Source organism: Leuciscus leuciscus (assembly GCF_965113295.1).
Source record: "Leuciscus leuciscus genome assembly, chromosome: 4".
NCBI classification, from domain to species: domain Eukaryota; kingdom Metazoa; phylum Chordata; class Actinopteri; order Cypriniformes; family Leuciscidae; genus Leuciscus; species Leuciscus leuciscus.
Window position 1 is genome coordinate 8336196 of NC_138728.1, and position 20629 is coordinate 8356824.

A 20629-nucleotide genomic window follows, 5' to 3' on the forward strand; every position below is an offset into this window, starting at 1 on the left:
AATTAGCATTAAAGGCATAAAAAACCCATCAAACTGGACACTGACATTCATTGATTTAACATGTTTGCACAATGTATTTACATTCACACCATTATTATTCAGCTTTGCTAGAGCTTAACTGTAATGTATGCTGGAATATGAAGAATTAATAAAAAATGAATAATATTTTTCCTAGTTTTTGGAGGCAGATTTTTTTGTAATATATGTCAGACAAGAACAGTTTATTTAAAACAGTTTTCTTTTTATTTAAAATAATATGTTGGTTAAACAGTAATGCAGATATATCACATGGTAATAAATTATCCCGATAATTCAATACTTTGTAATGATGCAGCTATTTAATCTGTGGATTAAAATATACCTATAGACCTCAAAAACTGATTACGAGTAGGAACGTATTTTAGGGAAATGCCAGAAACAGCTCGCCGAGGTTATGGCTTATAGGTTAACTCTCATTGCACTCTTTCAGGTGTCATTGCATGATGCTGTTTGTTTTCAGGAGAGGCCGTTATTAGGTCTTTCTCCCCCTCTATTTCCTAACCTCTATATCCTTTGATCTCATCTCCCTCTCTTCCCTGACGGTAGGCGGAGTAGGATAGCTCGTTTGCCTCCTGGCAGTACAGATGCACTTTGAAAAGATCAGTGAGCGAGAAAACAAAGAGAGTAGACAGAGACGAGAAGAGAGTCACCAGGACACAAAGCCCCAGAGCGAGCAGATGACTAGCCTAGACTCTCTCTCTCTCTCTCTCATACATATAAACAATTTCATATTTCGTATGAACTGAAAGTAGGGAAGAGTTAGGTAAGCTGTGACACTTTTCAAATGATAGAAATGATATCTTGCAAATATCCAGAATATGTAAAGCCCAAATTTAGTCAAATAATTTATGTAACTATAGATGTATCAAAATTGAGAAATATTCTTTACATATATTCATTTCTTGTCACGCATTTTACTTTAACATGCTAAAAACATACATTTTAGAGCCTTTCTGATTATCTAATAATATTACAAAAATTGTGCACAGTTTTTGGTAGATTAAGGGATTGACGCATCTTACCCCACTCTCCCAAACACTTAAGTCATCAGATAAAGGATTGTTTGTGTACAATTGTACAGTACGCTTATGTCAGTGTAAAATATATACAGCATGCGATTGATATTACATCAACAAAGGAAATTGCATCTACGTGTATGCAACAGTCCAAGAGAGAAATACTGAACGTATCCTTTTATGTGCATTGCGATCTCCAAAGTCCAATCTTACTTGACGTGGGCATTTTTGTACAATACGCTAATGGACTATTTCCAAGACCTGCTTAACGGCTGCAAACATCCATAATTGCTTCTCACAATCTATTCCCTTTATGAGTTTTCATCCTACAGTTGCAGTTAGACCTCAGGCCAAAAAGAAAAAGCCACTCAGCAGCCGAGCAAAAATATCTACAGCCTGTTCTACATAATTAAATCTGAAAGATTCAAGCTTAATTTTCAATGGTTATAGTTTGTGATGGCATGAAACGGGGCTTTGAAATAATACATAAGGTGTTCAAAGTGTTTTTTGTTGAATAACACTTGGCTTCCTCTAGGCATCATACTTCTTTCCCGCCCTGTGAATCTGCTGGTATAAAGTCATGGAGAAGGCCATCCCGAGCAGCTGCAAAATAGAGGAAATGACATCAGCATGGGCGTGCATCAAACAGGATGTGACAACATTAGAGGCCAATCGTAATGCTTGTACCTGTAAGACCAGCACACACATCGCGATGGTTCCAAGCAAATGTTTGTTGTCGTTCAGCCATTCCTCAACCTTCTCGTAGCAGCCCTAAAGGTCAGAAACAAGAGGTGTTGCAATGTGCAATAAGATTATGAGTCATGTTGGGGCGGCTTTGAAACTGTTTGAAACTGTTTTAAACATGTGCATGATATTCATAATTTAAAAGTACTATCTTTTAAGCAGCCAGCTACAGTACAAGCTTGTAACAAAGAGTAGCTAACTACATTAAAGCTTTTTAAAGGGGGAATCAAATATATAATTCAGTTACATTATTAATCTGGACGATCACAGAAGAATTTATGACAACCTCAATTAGAGTGACAAGTCCAGGGAAATTTCATCTTAATAAGTTGTAAACTACTAGCACTAGCTAAAAAAGGAGATTCATTTGAAACATTTCTACAACTGAATCAAAAACATTTTAGTTTAACTAAATATTTTTGTATTAATTACTTTTTTGTTGTTGTTGTACAATACAGTAAAATCGAATCTAAATCTTAAAAAACTCCAAAATTTCCTAATTAAATTAATCATTGTTAAATTGATAATTACTCATTTTCATTTATATGCTCGATAAACTGCCATTTTTATCAACATAAATTGATACTAACACAGTGTAATGAAAGTACGAATGAATGGTTTGAACCGATTCACTGAAACAATCATTTTGATTGGTTGAAATTATTTTTTATTAAATAAGAGATCAAATAAAATATAAAAAATAAAAAGGATGAATTAATATAAGGGCATTAAAATAAGTTTTCAGTAATAAAATAAAAGAAATAGTATAATAAATGATTAATTCATATAAAGGCATTCAAATGAGGTTCCAGTAATAAAATTGAATAAAATAAAAACATAGTATAAAGGATGAATTAAAATAAAGGCATTAAAATAAGGTTCCAGTAATAAAAAAAATAATAATAATAATACAAAAATAAAACCAAATAAAATAAATAAATAAATAAAACTAAACTAAACTAAATAAATAAAACCAAATAAAACTAAATAAAATAAAATAAAATAAAACTAAAGAATAAAAAAAACTAAAAAAACAATCGTACCTGTGACCAGAAGATGTTAGTAGCGTTGCGACCGCACTCTCTGTAGTGCTCCTGGCAGCATCTGTCTGGCACTGTTTTCTCCTGCAGGGCATCATGCCAGTCTGTGTGCCCAGTTACACCACAACACTCCCACTGAGAGAAAGAGTGCATATTCAGATGCATCATTCCCACACTTCAAAAACAACTTTTTTTGCAGACGTCTGCATATTGTTCAATACTAGAGACTTCAAGAGTTATCTTCCACAATTCTGTGGAGAGCAGCTGTGGATAGACGGCCCAATCAAACTACCTGAACTCTCCGTGACCCACCATTACTGTCACTGACAACAGTATATCACACCTGCACTCATGCACACACACCTCAGCTTGGATAATGTTCCAGGCGTTGCGGAGGCCGACGTTATTTTCCGTGTTGTAGAGGCGCAGGCCGTCTTTAAGGTCCTGTTTAGCATTCTCACTCACCTGCAGAAGAGTTTAAATCACATTTTCTTCATGAGTTACAGAGCAGATGTTTGGAAATGAAGAAAACTTTAAGATTACTGAGAGTAAACCAGGATAGCAGGTGTGTGGGCTGTTGCTGTTGTCAGGATTGGTGTGGGTAATGAGAGTCTGTGCACAGTGGGTGGTAAGTTCTGTGATTGTGTGTGTGTGCAATAAATAGATTGTGTAACGCTTGGTGGTCGTACTGTACCTTGTCTGTGTACACGAAGAAAAGGATGAGCAAAATCAGCTCCGCCAGCAGAATGATTAACAGGACAATGAAGAACTACAAGTGAAGAGAGTAAAAGTAAGTCAACTATACACAACAACAAAGTGCTTTACATAAGACATATACAGTACATATTATACTGTGGAATATTTGATTGTGAGTGGTCAATTGTGCCATTGAGTTGTCAATTAACTACTTGCTTATTAGCATGCATTTTACTATTATATTGGCTGTTTGCTAGAACTTATAAAACCATGCAATACCTAAACTTAACAACTACCTTACTAACTATTAATAAACAGTAATTAGGAGTTAATTGAGGCAAAAGTCATAGTTAATAGTTAGTTAATAGTGAGAATTGACCCTAAACTAAAGCGTGGCCATATATATCTTTTTTTTTTTTATTTATTTATTTTTATCTTAGCGGAGGCTTTAAGCCAAAATAATTACCAAGTGTCACCCAAAGGCTGACAGAAACTATAACCGAGTGGAATTTGACATGTTTTTGCACAATTCATAACAATGGTAGCAGTTTGAATGTGGGAATGGAGATAGGCAAGCTTTTGTTTCTCACTCGCAGCATCTCATCTGCGCAGCTTTCTCTCCACTCCCACACTCTCCATCAACGCAGCGCTACAAAGACCCCTGATGCTGCACGCCGTATCGTGAATCATTTACATGAGGTACACATTGGTCCATTGTAGTTTTCTAGACAACTAGTAAAAATGCTTTACAATATAGTCATTCAAAGGTCTGTAAATATCTTGTTTTAATGTTTAACACTTTTGCCCGGTTTCACAGACAAAGCTTTCGCTTAGTCTAAGACTAAAATGCATGTTTGAGCTGTTTTAACTGAAAGCATCTTGATAATAAAATGTAAAGCATAAAAATGGCATCTTCTAAATAAATAATGTTCAAATACGTAAATGCTTACTAAAAAAAATTCAATATTTTATTTGTTTACATGCATGTCATGTGACCATTAACCGGCAGCAAAGAACCATGAACATATACATTTTTTGTTAAATTACTGAAATATTAATTTAAAGTCTCAGATGGTACTTGAGTAAATATTTTAGGTCTTGGCTGACAAAAAAAGTTTTTGTGAATCCCTTTTGTGAAAGTGCTTTGTAGAGAACATATTAAATCATAACATGCATAATTGAGACAGGTTTTGCAAATGTACTATGTGAAATCCTGACAACCCAGGATTACACTAACCCATGGTTAAAACAATCCTGGGTTAACAATTAGTTCATTATAAAGTGTGCATTGTGGGAGATGTAGGTGTCGACTTACACTTAGCAACAGGCACTTGTTCTCCTTGATGGCACCGAGGCAACCCAGGAAGCCCGTTACCATGACGACGGAACCCAAGGTGATGACCAGATTGGCGGCTGAGATGGAGGGGAAGGAGGGGGAGAATGTGGCAAAACTGCCCTGAGAAACAGACAGCCAGATGCCCACGCCTAACAACCCACAGCCCGACAACTGAGGAGAGACAAAGAGAGCGTTTCATGTAAATAAACACACAGAAACTAGATCAAACACGCATAACCGTTCAGTTCGGTAGTATTTCGTCAGGCTTTTACTTGTGCAAAAGTTTTTTAAAGTATTAGAGAAACTCTTCAGTTTCCATCACTGAAGTCAGTAGGTCTCAGGAGCACCTGAGTGCCACTTTGTGAACTCAAGATCACTCAAGGGAAGGTATAGTTAGTGTTGCAGGACTGAGGTGTGCATGCCTAATCAACAAAGTGAAATCTGTCTCAGCTCTCCCTGCTGTGAGAGCAATATAAATGCTAATGGTACCGCAATAAAGGTTGTTGAGTATTGAAGTGTGAATTTTGTGTGTGTGTGTGTGTGTGTCTAGACTGCACAAGGTGTGCGTGTTCACATCTCGTATGGGGAGACACTCTAGTAATTTCATGCTCAGGTAACTGAAATGTAAAAGTATTCCAGTCTGCTAAAGGCAGGCAAAAGGAGAAAGTTAGCTAACAAACCTGACCTAGCTCCTGACCAAAAACCCCTAGAATGTGCTGTATTTGCGGAACAAGGTGGTACGTGTGTGCATGCATGTGCAAGGGATTTTAAATCTGATAAAAATAAAAATAAATTCTGAATCGCTGCAAAATTTAATTTCAAACAAAAATGTCAAAATGCTCTGGTTTATCCCAATTTACCAAGCAGAGTCAACTATAAATAAGCCATTCACATTTTTAAGATCACATTTGTATATAATCTTCCAGCAAGAAAAAGTTAAACATATTTATCTTGACGATTCAACTCTCATGTCATGGCCGATGACGACTGATAAATTACACACACAAACTTTTATGTTAGATGTGAGTAATCGATTTGACAGCACTAATTAAAATAAATATAAAAAAATTATAAATAAAACTAAATCAATAAAAACTAAAATCAGTTGTTTTAAATGCTACAAATGACTTTAGGCATCAACAACATTAGCCTATAATTTATAGTATGCAAAATGGACATTAATTTAAAGATTAGCTAAAGATTACATTGAACACTGCTAAATCATTAGTGTTTTTAAATATTAACTTATAATAAATGTAAGTTAAAATATAATATAAAAAAATAATATTTTTTAATTCTTTAAAATGAAAAATTTGCAGGGCAAGATGTTCTCTGTTAATCCTCTCTAACATTATGTGTGTCATTGCGAGATATGCCCTAGAGTGCAGCGGTCTGGCTCCACACACACTCTGCTTTTGAGTTTAACTGAAGGTGAAAAGCTGTGTCATTCAGTTCCCTCGAGAAAATACCCAGCATGGACTCTGAGAACCACGGAGAATCTAAAATGAGCCAGAATCCTTACGCTCGGAAAATGATGAGTATGAATAATAAGAGATAAAACAGGTGTGTGTGAGTGAGAGAGAGAGAGAGAGAGAGAGAGAGAGAGAGAGAGAGAGAGAGAGAGAGAGAGAGAGAGAGAGAGAGAGAGAGAGAGAGAGAGAGAGAGGAGGAGAGCAGTGAGTCAGAAAAATAGGTTAAAGATGATGAAAACTTTTAAAAGCCATGAAAATGAAAAGTATGGCACAGTAATCAAAACGTCTGAGAGGAAATAATTAGGGAGCAAATGCAAGCAGGAAAAATAAGCCCACACTAGAAAATAACAAAATAAAACATAAACAAGAAGAGCAGAGAATAAGACTATTCTGTCCACAGGAGCAGACAGACCATGCTGGATAATAAACAGCTTTTAACCCAAATTTTAGTATTCAGGATGCACTACCAGAATGAAGACACACAAACAAATCAAATTGAATTCAATCTATTCTCTCTGCCTTTGAAAAATACTTCAAAATGGGTTTGTTCTTAATCTAATCCTGCATTTCAAACTGGGAGACGGTTCGTTCGTGATGTAACACACGCAGACTGAGGCAACACATTCACTAGATAAATTATCTGAAGTAGCCAGCATTGAACACAAATTGAAGGTGTGTGAAGAGAAGACTGCAGAAAGGACAAGGGAGACGATAGAAAGAAGGGAAAGAAATAAAGGATAAGAACAAAGGAAAAAGAAAAAGGAAGAAAGGGAAAGGACATATGAATGGAAATTGCCTAGGAAAGACAAGAAATGAACTGTCATAACATGAAAAAGACAAAGGCCAGGAAAGGGGTATGAAAAAAAGGACTAAAAAGAGACAAAAAATAAATATTACAAAAGGACATGAACAGAAATGGAAGAAAAGAAAAAGATAAGAACAAGGAAATAGGAAATGAATAGAAAAGGACCGGGAAAAGAAAAGGAATAGAGTGCAACGGTCGGAAGTAAAAATGCCATTCATTTTCTCCATAGGGAAATAGATTTTTAATGATAACTTATAAAATGTTAAAGACAGACCTACTGTGTTTTTAATCAATGGTATTTGCTTCAGTTCCGCAGCCTGCATTATTTCAACTAGGTTTTAAAATAATTGTGTTTAACGGCAGAATTCGTGGTGAAAAACTACATTAGGCCTACCCATGATGCTGTACAGAAACTTGTGAGTCGAAAGAAGCCAAACACGTCAAAAGAGTTTGTTAGCTCCGCCCACTGCCTCAGCACTGCGAATGACGTAATCGAGTCGGCCTCCCTGCGATCTCAAAATAATTCAAGATTTGTATATATATGCATATTTTGCAAAAACATTGTTTTTATATAATCAACATTTTTAAATGAATAGTTTTATATCACTTTTAGTTTGATTGTGCTGTACGCAATGCTTCATGGGATTGTAGTTCTTTCCCTCACTAAAGCCGTACACCGTTTTGTACCTTTCACCTTTGTAAATCAATGTAATGATTCTTATAATGCTTTATAGAAGACTTTTTAAATCCCCATGGGAGAAATGAATGGAAAAAAATACTTCCGGAACCAGTGCCGCTGAAAAAAGGGAAGTGCACTAATGCACTCTATAGAAAAAGACAGGAAAAAGGAAAAGAATAGAAAAAGATGGAAACAAGGAAATAGGAAAGGACAAATGACAGGAGAAGGACAGAAAAGGAAATGACAGAAACTAATGAAATAGTAATATTAAAAAGGAAATGAAAGGTCAAAGAATAGGAAAGGGGATGGAAAGGAAGGAAAAGAAAGAGAAGAAAAGATTAGAAAAGGCCAGGAAAGGAAATGGAAAAAAGACAGTACAGGAAAATGAACAGCAAAGGAAATTAAAAAAGAAAGGAAAGAAAGAAATCAATAGAAAAGGACAGGCATAGAAAAACGGAAAGGAAATTAATTGAAAGGACAGGGGAAAAGGTACAATGCAAAGGAACAAAATGTAGGCAGCATTGATGAATAAGTATTAGAAATAAGATGCCACAACAAGAGAGAGAAAAGTTGAGTCAGTCGTTAACAGACCTCACCTCACTAATGAGTGCACTGTGTGTTTGTGACCTTATGAAAAGTGAAGCGAGTCTGGCCCTAACTTTCTGACTCATGTTTTAAACATGGAGCTGAAAGCCATCAGGCTCAGTAATGTCAAACACATGAAATATAGATTAACAGTGACCTAAAACACTCAACACAACTCAGAAACATCATTATCATCCCATTTACATCCTAAGCAAAATATAATAATGCAAACAATTTGCCACTGTCTTTCACATAAGCAATAAGATCAAGGTTTTTTGTGTTATGTTATGTGAAGACTTTACTGAACGCCTCTGTAAACCTTGTAATTAAGAACAGGAAATTAATTTCTCTTCAATAGAACAATTGAACTCCACAATTAAATTCCAGCAAACCAAAAGAAAACCAAAGCTTAGACAAACCGTTCCATCCCAAGGTAATTCTATATTAAGCTTTCTGCGTCTCCTTTTCAAATCACTTTTATCTTTCTCTCTCCCTCCTCAATCTCTTTTATTCCCTCTCCGCCCCGCTGTTTAAAGTGTACCAGTGTAAAATCTCCAGGCCTTTGCAATCTTTTCATAATTTCCCTATTTTTTTATGTTCCCTTTCCATCGCTACATGGATGTGTGGGTGTGTGTGTGTGCAGTGGGAGATTTCAGATCAGTCGGGAGTTTTTTTCTCAAGTTTCCTGCTTGAGATTTGGTGCATCCGTCATTAAACCCGCTCAGAATCAAACAAACAACAACACACAGGCGCAGATCAAACGAGGAAAATCTCACAACACACAGAACCATAATCTGACACAGACTTCCTGTTGTATGTCCACAACAACAACAATGCAGATGAATGAGAAGTTAAATGGTGAGCCTATAAGAGATGTTAGAATGAGAGAGAGCGAGAGGAAAAGAGGGTGGTTCATTTGAATGCTCTGGTTCAGATGAATATGTATTACTGCCTTTGATCTGATTGAGTGCGTCATGTCCATTCAAACTGATTTCTGAGCTAAGTGCATTTTGAATATAATTGCATAAATAATTAAATACAAATAATTAGAATCTTTGAAAATGAAAGGTACAGTGTTTAATTTGACGGAGAATGGAATTACATTCCATTGTAAGGGTTACATGACATTTGCATGATTTTCAGGTTGTTTGTGATTATTGGGATCTTTAGAAATGGTTTTATACAGACTACATTCACAACAACCAGTTTTTAGCTATTGAAGCACTTTAGATTGCAATTTCAGCATACTTAAAGATTTAATTAATTTCTATGACTTTTCAAAATCAAAATTGCTGTTTTTATATTATCTAATATTTTCATGATTGTGAGAGAAAATAAAAACATACAGTATTTATGTGCAAAACAAAAACACCACGCATCTTATTCCAAACGGCATCTGCCAATAATCTCACATGAACATCCACTGTTTGAAAACCCACATACAGTACTCTCCTCACCAAGAATTTGACCACCAATGGCACAACTAACAGCAGCAGATATATGCAAAAATTTTGCAAAATAGCTATAATTTTCCATTTTCTAAGGAAAACTTGAGTGATGTTTGCCTGTGCCACAATTCTAGGGTGTTTGCCAGGGTGTTGCTATGTGGTTACTTAAATGTTTTAGTATGATACTATGTGGCTGCGAGTGTATTGTGGACCCTATTTCAAAGTATCAAGGTGTGATTCGCATCCTTCTTTAAGTATGATTGGTAATAATAGTGATGCTTGGAAGTGATGCTTATCAAACCCCACTAATAATCTTCCCCAAACTCACATCAATGGCTGAGCCAGAAATGAACATTGCTGAACCATTCAAACAAACAGCGCTATGTTTCGAAAGTGCCACAGAGACACCATGTTAACTTTTTGGAGAAATCATCACACGCATACAAGCTTACAACAGTCTCTGCACATCAAAGATGGATAAGAGAAAGCATTTTTTTGACAACAAGTAAGTTTGGATAATTCATGCTGTAGTTTGATACTCACCCAGAACAGCAGGTTGAAGAGGAACATCATGTATTTGACACAGCACAGGCATCCACGAGCCATCTTCAGCTTCTCGAACTCTAGGAGCAACACAAACGACAAGTCCAGGTAAAACACAACATACTTCCCACGGGCAGACACGCGCTTATCCTGAGGCTTTCCTCCCGGCGGGACCGCAACTACGGCTCCTTCGTTCTGTGCTGTTTGATCTTTGACATTTGAGCCCCGGGAGCCATAGAAGGCCCCCACTGCCAGGCGGTGACCCCGACGGGCCGCCCGGGTGAATTCTGACTCTGCGCTGTCCAATGAGGGGCTACGCTGGACCTCGGATTCATGGCTCTCACACCTCTGCATCATCGGATGAAGGCAGAGCAGAGGGCATGTTTCACACACAGACTCACACAAGCTGCAACTTAGCACATGTCTTCAAATTTGCAATTTGAAGGAAACAGATTTAAATGAAACAGACGCGCTCGCATAAACACCAGAACTTTTGAGGTTACAGCTGTCTTAGTGTCTCCAATGGGTCTTTGATCCGTAATTCCTCTGCACTGAGCACGCCTTTCTCCCTGTGCTTCCTATTTATCTTTTTCTTCTTTCTGCCTTTTCTATCCTGCATGTGGGAATGTGGAGCATGCGTTTTCAACTTTCCCCGCTCTCGCTCCATCGCATTCTTTCACTGCTCTGGTTCAGCATGATTCGCTTTGCTGCATGTAACACTTTTTTCTCTGCACGCTCTCGCTTCCCTGCAGTGCTATTATTAGAGATTTTGCTCTCCCGGCTCTTTCCATCCCAACTAGCGCTCTGTCCCTCTCTCTGCATCCTCCTACCTTCATCCACTCATCCCTCTCTCTGGCTCCTCCTCCTTCACTTTGGCCAATCTGTTTGCAGGTCAATGAATGCGTTATCTCCCTTCCCACGTACCTTTTGAAAGTATCACAATCCAAGCAAGAAAATGAAAGCTGACTGAGGGAATAAAACAAATCCTAGCACATGTATGTGCAATAGTATGTGTACCTCCTGCGAGTTTGCATGCGTGCACATGTAAACCCACATTTATACATTAAACACACTTTAAAGACAACATGCATTTGCTTTGTTTTACTGCCTGCTGAAAATATGAAACCAATAATACAGGGGCTTTTCTGTAAAAATTTTATATTTTTTTATTCTGTCAAAGTTAATGTACAAACTTACATTAATTAAATATGTTTAATACAGTTAGGTCTTTACATTGACATTAGCCAAATTTTATAATATTATTGTTTGGCCCAGTTCCAAAAAACTGACTGCATTGTTTTGTTAGAAAAAATATACAAACCCCTAGAATCTAAAACACCCAACCAACAAGAAACACCCTCTACTACCATGAACAGCATTAAATTAATAGATACTAGATAATAATTAGATTAACTTTGAGAGGTTTGAAGTTACAAACGTTCAGATGCCGGTTTTGAAGTCTCTCATTCCCATTTCAATATATCAAACCAAAGTCACATTCAAAGAGAGTCTTTCCTGTTGATAGAGATCCTGATTTAACCACTGGCTAGGATTACTGACCTCTAATGTGAGCTGCAGTGAAGCCTGAAGCAAGGTTAGCCTGAAGTATTATAATTTGGTTAATAATATATAAGCAAAAAATGTATTTACGTAACTAAACGTGTGTGTGTGTGTGTATATTTCTGTAGAGATCCTTCTGTGTTACTATTTTGTTGATTTTTTTTGTTGCTATAATTCCTTTTTCCCTCCAGTGCTCTTTCCACTCTAATTAAATGGCATAGTGACGTTGTGTTTGTGTGTGTGTGTGTGGGTTGTATGGAGCTGACTGTGTATTTCACCCTGAGGTTGCTTTGTGAGATCTGATATACTCAGGAAACTCATTAGACAGGATTTTATTAACTGAAAAGTGTTTATTTTGCTGTTATGGTGGATAAACCTTTCCCACAGCTCCACACACTGCCAGCAAATTTGTACACCTAGTCCTAGGCCTATACTTTTGAGGGCCTCCCATAAATGTATATTGTTCCTTTAATTTGCCTATTTTGGCACAGTTTTTATGGGGATTTTCATCACAAGTCAAATATAAAATAAAGTTATAACTGAGGTTTCACTACACTACACTTCAAACATTTGGAATCACTAAGAAAATTAATTAATGCTTTATAAATAAATTGAATATTTTGAGCATTTATCTCTTTTTTTTTAAAATCCAGTCAAAACATATTATTTTGCAATATGCTAAATAACTATTTTTGAAATAATTAGTTAATGCATTAGGTATCTTGAGCAGCATTTTTTAACAAGCATTTAATATTCTAAATTAAAATTAATTACTAAATATATTTTTGGTCATTGTTAATTCATGTTCGTTCATTAAAGATTAAATAATGTTCATTTTTACAACCAGAACTGACATTTGTCATGACTGACAGACAGCCATGACTGGGTAGGTAATCAATATCAATTTCTTTTCAGTGTGATTATAACTTATAAGATCATAATTTTGGTATTGCGAAACAAGTACACTGCAACATACTTTGTTTGGGTGAACTATTTGCTAAAATTAAAACTCCTAGTTCTAATCGGTTCTAACAGGAACAGCACATGTAGCACTACATGTCAAATTGTCACATAACACTATATGCTCTTATGGAATATGTTATGGCTTGTGCGTCTCACGTGGCTGCTGTCTGGGTTACTGAATAGAACATAACAGGAGAAGCAGTGCAGAATATCTGTTCACTGTTCACAGGTACTTAACGCATCCAAAGTCATTTATTATACATACAGAGAAAAGAGGATTGCAGAGAGAGAGAGAGAGAGAGAGAGAGAGAGAGAGAGAGAGAGAGAGAGTAACAAAAGTATTCTAAGTGAATTGATTTTCTTAATATTTACCTAAGTCTTGCTGAATGTGTATTTTATTGCATATTATTATTGTTTTTATGACTATTTCTTGCATCATTTGTGCATGTTCACATGTTGCTGCTGTGGCTGTATGTAAATCATGCCAGAAAATTACTATGTCTGGGGAAATTTATTTTTCAGGAGATTCAATTTCTTTCAAAACTACTCAATCACATATGTACTTGAGTGGTAAAAATGCTTTTATTTAGCTTTTTATTCAGATTTTTTATAGCTTTACAATCATAATGTATATTATATTATATTATATATTAATATATGTGGGGAAAATAGTACAGAATCTTTAATATTTCTCATAAAATTTATATTAGAATTTTTCTTTGTTTTTAAAAAATCTAAATTGCTGTTTATATCTAGGTTTTATTTTATTTTTTTGTTTCCCAAATCTTCAATGAGGTCAGTGTGGATTTTTGGATCCCACAGTATGCAGCAAATGCTGCCCAGATGTGTGTTTAAGGAATATTAATTAAACAGACTCTGAGGAAGCACAATCATACAACGCTATAATGAACATCTGCCTGCCGATCTGCTCAGTTTTACACACACACACACACACACACACACACACACACACACACACACACACACACACACACACACACACACACACACACACACACACACACACACACACACACTTCTCTTTGTACACTATTCAACGACAATGTGCTTAGATCCTTCTGAGACAACAAACCTTTCTAGCCTTTATAGGAATGTTTCTCACTGTACATGACAGTGGGTTCAAACAGGCCATTTTGTTCAGATGGACACACCAGCTTGCATGTAAAGCGCACTCTCTCAGGGCACTCAAGAGGGTTTTATTCCCGAACAGTCTGCCCTATATGTAAATCAACTACCATTAACTCGCCACCCAGGGAATCCTGGTTGACTTGCTGGCAAAAAAGCACTTTCCAACACTTTCTAGGGAAATGGAAGTTGCGTACTAGGAAAGAAGGAAGAGAATTAGTGCTGTTTTCCTCCTCCAGCAAGCAAAAAGCTATTTCATTTCTGCTATACTTTTTCTTTCTAAGAATTAAACAGCAGCTACAATCAATAAAGAGCATGAAAAACAGGTGAAGACACATATGGTGTGTCATAAGCAACGGCTTAATGAACTACACAAGTGTACAATAGTTGCCTAAAATATAGCCGAACCTTTCTACCTGGCATTAATCACTATTTGCAATTGTACATACTACAGCATGCCAGTTTAGTATTAGCAGGCCCCAAATCATAATATGTTTTTACAGGTACCCCAAATGCATACCATTTCCAAGTATATGCATTCAAATTTGCATGCTTTTAGGGCTAATATTGCCCACAAGCACAGGTTTTCTAATGGTTCTCTGATGCAAATGTACACTGATGAGCCAAATCATTATGATCAGTCAGAGGTGAAGTGAATATCGTTGATCATCTCCTAATAAGGCCACATATCAACGTCTGCAACAAAGATGTCTGTGGTGTGGTATAATTTAATGATGCAATATACTACACACACAGTTTTTCAACACTTATGCATTCACACATAAAAGCCTTTTAAGCCATTCTCTTGGGTGTGTACCTTTTACAATATTAACAATACTTTTGTATTGTTGAAATGTCTGTCAACAAACATCTTGCCCACGCTAAAGAGTAATACGAGTCACATTAAACTGAAGACTTATGATGATGACTGTATGCATCATGACTAAAACAACAGCAGAAACAAACAGCCTGTCCGATATATTTATAACTGCCATTTTCATTAGACCAACTGTTCCAAGCATTTCTAATGTTTAGCTTCCCAGCACACGCATGAATATTAAAGATGCCTTCCTTGCAGGAAATTACATTTTCATTGTCAGAACGGAAAGAAGGACTTTGATAAATTAGATTTTACCTTTAACAGGTAAATTCATGCATCTGAAACCTAACAAAAAAAGCAAGCCAATGTGCATAAGTTGTTTTGAATGTGTGTGAAGTTTAAGGTTAGTTCAAGAACAGCATAAAAGGATCAGTTATTGTTAAAACGCCCTTTGATGCGAACATTCAGCACAGGACGTACTTCTTTGTGCATGACAGCTTGAGGGCATGTGCTGTCTCTAGCGCTGTCTCAGTCCTTAATTATGTCATTATTGCTTTATTCTGCTTTCTATTCAAAAGACGCTGAGCTCTGACCTGCTCCAGTTCACACTTGATCTCTTTTCTCTGTTTTAATTACACTATTTAGCTCTAATCACGTGACCTCTTTAGAGGTGCGAGCAATTTTGTGATGCTCTGCCCTCTAGTGGTATAAGGATAATCGGATACTGTGCTATCTCTCCTATCTTGGCTGGCTGCTAGTGGTTAGGCTAGGCTTGGTCAGCCTGAAAGACTCTAACATCATATCAGAATGCTGCCAAGTCTGCGAAAGCTGCTTATTTCTCGAACTTACTTGAATCCAATCACTCTAACCCAAAGGATCTGTTTTCTGTCATTCAATCTGTTGTTAATCCTTCTGTTAACACACTGTCTGTTGCCTCAGATGCTCTATGTGAAGGCGTCCTCGGATTTTTTATTAACAAAATCACTATATTACGACTTAGTGTCTGCCCTAATTTAACTGTCCCCCAATCTTGACACCTGCTTCTGCTTTTTGGGAGGTTTTTGATCCTATCAACCTCCAGACACTGAAGGATGTGATTGTCAAGCTCAAACCTTCATTTTGTCCTAATGATATCATTCACCCAAGATTTTTTTAAATGACTCATTGATTCGTTTGGGCCAGGTATGGTATCTCTTATCAACAAGTGTCTCAAAACGGGCTCTGTTCCTGCCAATCTTAAAGTGGCTACAGTCACTCCTCTTCTCAAGAAGCCTTCACTAGATCCTTCTGTTTAAAAAAAAATTTGGCCTATATACCTTACCTTTCATTTCTAAGCTATTGGAGAAAATTGTGCTGGATCAACTCCGACACTTTTTGTCAAATAATTGTATATATGAGGTTTTTCAATCTGGTTTTAGGTCTGCTCACAGCACTGAGTCCGCCCTCCTGAGAGTGCTAAACGATATTTATCTCTCTACTGATTCCAGAGATACTGTGGTTCTTGTTCTCTAATGGCGCTTTTCCACTACACAGTACCAGCTTGCCTCAGCTCGCCTTGACTCGACTCGACTCGCCTTTGTTTGGTTTTCCACTGTGTAAAAGTTGTACCTGTACCTGCTTCCAGGTACTTTTTTTCGTATCACCTCCGGCGAGGTTCTGAGCGAGCTGAGGCGATACTAAAATGTGACGTGAAAACACGGCAGACTCCTGATTGGTCAGAGAGAATCATCACTATTCACTGCGTCATCATTGCACGCGCCAGACGGAGTATCCTGAATAAAAAACAGCAAAAACAAAAACATCCAAAAACAGCGTACACTCGATTTCCTCCATTGTCCTGTGTGTGTGGGTAGCGGGTGTGTGTCACGTAGAAGATTAAGTCACGGCAGTTTCCTGCGGCGTCGCTATGACGACCATTGTGGAGGTACTATCTGCAATGGAAAACGGAGCGAAAAGCGAGCCGAGCCGAGATGAGCTGGTACTGGTAATGGAAAAGCGCCATTAGATCTTTCATCATTTTTTGATACCACTGACCACCCTACTCTTTTATCTAGACCTGAGTCTTGGGTGGGTCTAAAAGCTTCTGTCCTGAAATGGTTTCAATCATACCTGTCTGACAGAAAGTTTAGAGTAAAGATGGGTAATTTCTCCAGCTCTATGGCACCTCTGACCCGTGGTCTTCCACAGGGCTCTATTTTGGCTCCTTCTCTATTTTCTCTATACATGCTGCCTCTGGACGCTATTCTAAGGAGTCATGGCGTATCCTTTCATTTTTAGGCGGACAACAGAGAGAGAAACAGCCCTGCAGCGATGAATTCTCTTCTGCGATGCTTAGAGGAGGTTAAAGCATGACTAGCCCAAAATGTCCTCTTCCTAAATGAAGACAAGACTGAGGTCATTGTTTTTGGCCCAAATGAAAACTCTCAGCGTATAAGCCCAGAGTTAGAGAGTCTATCGGCTTTTAAATCCCCAGGGGTGCGGGACTTAGGTGATCTTATTGACCAGCCTTTAAAATTTGACAAACAGATCTCATCCGTAATCAGTTCCAGTTTCAACCAACTTCGTCTATTGGCTAAAATCAAAGGCTTTCTCACCCCGAAAACTCTGGAAATGGCTATTCATGCATTTTTTATGTGTCGGCTAGATTACTGCAATACCTTACATTGCGGTATATAAAGTTTCATATTGCTCATCTTCAGTTAGAGCAAAACGCTGCGGCCAGACTTCTACACAAGTGTCTCAAATATGACCACATCTCTCCGATTCTCAAATCTCTACACTGGCTGCCAGTTCAAAATTCTACTCTTTGTTTTTAACTCTCTTAATAACTTAGCTCCTGCCTTTCTCTCTGAACTTGTCCATCCCTACACTCCATCCAGAAGTCTAAGATCAAACGACCAGGCTCTACTGGCAGTCCCTCGTGTTAGACTGAAGCGTAGAGGGGAGCGTGCATTTGCGATGGCAGGGCCACGACTCTGGAACACCCGCCCCTTGAGATTAGAACGGCCCCTACTCTGTCTGTTTCAAGTCTCTGTTATAAACCTACTTGTTTTCTTTAGTATATTGATCTCTTCTCTAATGGTTGGTTCTACTATTTTATATTTGAGTTTGATACTGTTTTGCCACTCCTGTTTTTACATTTTATATTTGAGTCTGACACTGCTTTGCTACTCCTGTTTTACTATTTTATATTTGAGTCTGATACTGTTTTGTCACTCCGGTTTTAAGGTTTTGCTTAGCTTTGCTGCTCTTATTTGTGTTTTATGTGTTGTTATGCAGGTCTTACTATATTTGAATCTGGTTGTTCTGTAAAGCACTTTGGTCAGCCTAGTCTAGTGGCTGTTGTAAATGTGCTATACAAATAAAGTGAACTTGAACTTGATATGAATACATAAGTGGTCATTTAAGTATGTAAAGCAGAGAGGCTTGAGTGAACATTTAACAACCGATTGTCAGAATAATGAGCGGTAATTGATGATACATAATGGGATCCAGAAAATGTTCTATTCAACATGGCATAAAAAGACGAAAGGCCAAATGGTGAAAGATCATAATTAGGTCAAATTTGATCTGTAAAGACCACAGACATTTATATACATTTATATATACAGTCAACTAAATTCTTTGGTTTTCCAGCATCTCCATAATTTTTGTTTTCACCTTTTGTAATAGTTGTGAATGAGTCCCTCAACTGTCCTCAATCTGAAATCATACAGTCACTGCTGGATAGGGTTCAAATCTCCTGGAAAAACAAAGAATTTGTGGGACCTGGAGAATTCTTCTGAAGAACATTGGGTAGTTTAACTGCTAAGGACAAACAAGGGGACTCATGAACAACCATCACGAAAAAACAAAACAAGCCGTGGATCATCCAGGTAACGACACAATGTATTAAGAATCAAGTGTATGTAAACTTTTGAACGGGGTCATTTTTATAAATTCAACTTTTGTTTTGTTGACTATATGTACACATCTTTTATGTCAAATATATTTATTCAGGACAGTATTAAATAAAAACAACATGCATTTTGTATGATCCCTCTAATTTTGTTAAAATAATTAACATTTTGCAGATTCTGCAAGGTGTATGTAAATTTTTGACCACCATGGCTATATATAAATAATGTATGTGTGTGTGTGTGTGTGTGTGTGTGTGTGTGTGTGTGTGTGTGTATGTGTATAATATATATATAAACCTGTTTTTGTTTAAATACTCATGACAATATCCAACCAAATGACAAAACACCAACCAAATACCAAAAACAATGTGGTATTTTTAGTTATTTTCTGTCTACAAATAATAAACATTTATATTGCATGTATGTAGCCTATGTAATATAATATATGTATGTATATGTATGCGTGTGTGTATATTTACATTATTTATACCATACTTATTATCTTTGCAAATTACCCAAATTGTGTTAAGAATATTGAGTTAATATTTAAAGTTAATTATTTAAACGGACTGAGAGAGCTGTGTTAATCCAATTTAGTAGGCTACATATTGGGCATCTTGATTTACAGTAATATTTCTGAAGATGCAGAGTTTCCAGATTAAAGGCTAAACGTAAACACAGACCTTGATAGGGAAATGATGTGCATGCAAATGTTGTCAATGTCTCCATGGGTCTACAGGCAGCAGCTGCTTTCAACTATGCGCTTTTTAGTTGCGCCAATTCTGCACATTCCAGCGCAGCGCAAATCACAGCCTGCGGGCTCGCGCACACGCACGCGCACGCACGCACGCGACTGGCGCATCGTACCTTTCTGAACAACCGATGAGAAGTTTCTTGAATGCTAAAGAAGCTGAGTTTGATTCAGCTGTAGGCCTTGAACACAGCTGCACTCCTTCTACGTGAATACAGCCAAATCTACTCAATCTAGGATACTGTAGCCTATACGTCTATATCTGCGTAATAAGCATTGGCTATCTTTCCATAACAGAAAGCTAGTTTCCGTAGTAGCAGAAATTATTCCTACACACTTATTAAACTTCCATATGCTTTTTGTTTTTGTTTTGTTTAAATAAAACATTATCCACATAACAAAACAAAACTGATAGTATTTCCCTAAACTGATATAAACAAACGAGCAACTGATAAACATCAACAGTAGCTACAACAAGCTAAGAGAATATAACGTTACTGCCATAGTACACAATTGTAGGCTAAATATTAAAAATATAAACATTTTCGTACAAAAGTATAACATTTTCGTCGTTTTTTAAGCCTTACTCACCTTATTGGAAGCACAACTTAGGTTTTCCGATTTGCTTTCTTCTTTCCGTATGAAACTCCCTCACTTTCGTTTGCGTTTTTGTTTGTATAGAGGTCTAGTAATGTTTTAACTGTGACCAATAGAAGTTAAACGCTTATAAACTATCGGTAAGCAGACTTTTGCTTTCATGGTGGTCGGAAAAAGTTCAAGGGCTCGAAAAAAAACGGAAAGGCAGTAAGTTTTCCCACGAACGGAAACAGTGTAGCAGCAGGAAAGATGGAGAGGCGTGACTTCACTCCGTTTGCCGTCACTGCTGTAAATCCACAGGGAAAAAGAAACACCACTGGCGTTTTCCAGCAGGGGGCAGTTCCAAACGTCACGAGGCTTATTACAAATATTTAAAAGAAATAACTAGACTTGTAATTCCCCAAAATATGTTAAATGTAGAAATAAGTGTGCACAAGGCACTTTATAGGCCCTGAAACCTTTCTCTCAACAAAGGGTTTATGTAAAGCGA

General features: G+C 37.1%; 1 protein-coding gene across 2 annotated transcripts; it reads right to left on the bottom strand.

Moving 5' to 3' along the window:
- Positions 1-220: 220 nt before the first annotated feature.
- tspan9b (tetraspanin 9b) lies at positions 221-20415 on the bottom strand. 2 transcript variants are annotated; one of them, XM_082166274.1, is made up of 8 exons: positions 20134-20415; positions 10404-10483; positions 4851-5042; positions 3534-3608; positions 3203-3304; positions 2843-2974; positions 1743-1826; positions 221-1658 (listed from the first exon to the last, which is right to left on the bottom strand). In XM_082166274.1, exons 2-8 carry the CDS (start codon positions 10464-10466, stop codon positions 1587-1589), a joined length of 720 nt encoding a protein of 239 aa, XP_082022400.1. In that variant the 5' UTR covers positions 10467-10483; positions 20134-20415; the 3' UTR covers positions 221-1586. The 2 variants fall into 2 exon arrangements, with proteins under 2 accessions (XP_082022400.1, XP_082022399.1); XM_082166273.1 differs by lacking the exon at positions 20134-20415 and having other exon boundaries at positions 10404-11298.
- Positions 20416-20629: the final 214 nt, after the last annotated feature.

Excerpts from the sequence above, each read along its gene's own strand:
- tspan9b (XM_082166273.1), bottom strand. The coding sequence starts at position 10,760 with ATGATGCAGAGGTGTGAGAGCCATGAATCCGAGGTCCAGCGTAGCCCC. Across the intron at positions 3,609-4,850 it reads ACAAGTGCCTGTTGCTAAGT|TTCTTCATTGTCCTGTTAAT; the intron begins GTAAGTCGACAC and ends CTTCACTTGTAG. Across the intron at positions 2,975-3,202 it reads GGAACATTATCCAAGCTGAG|TGGGAGTGTTGTGGTGTAAC; the intron begins GTGTGTGTGCAT and ends TCTTTCTCTCAG.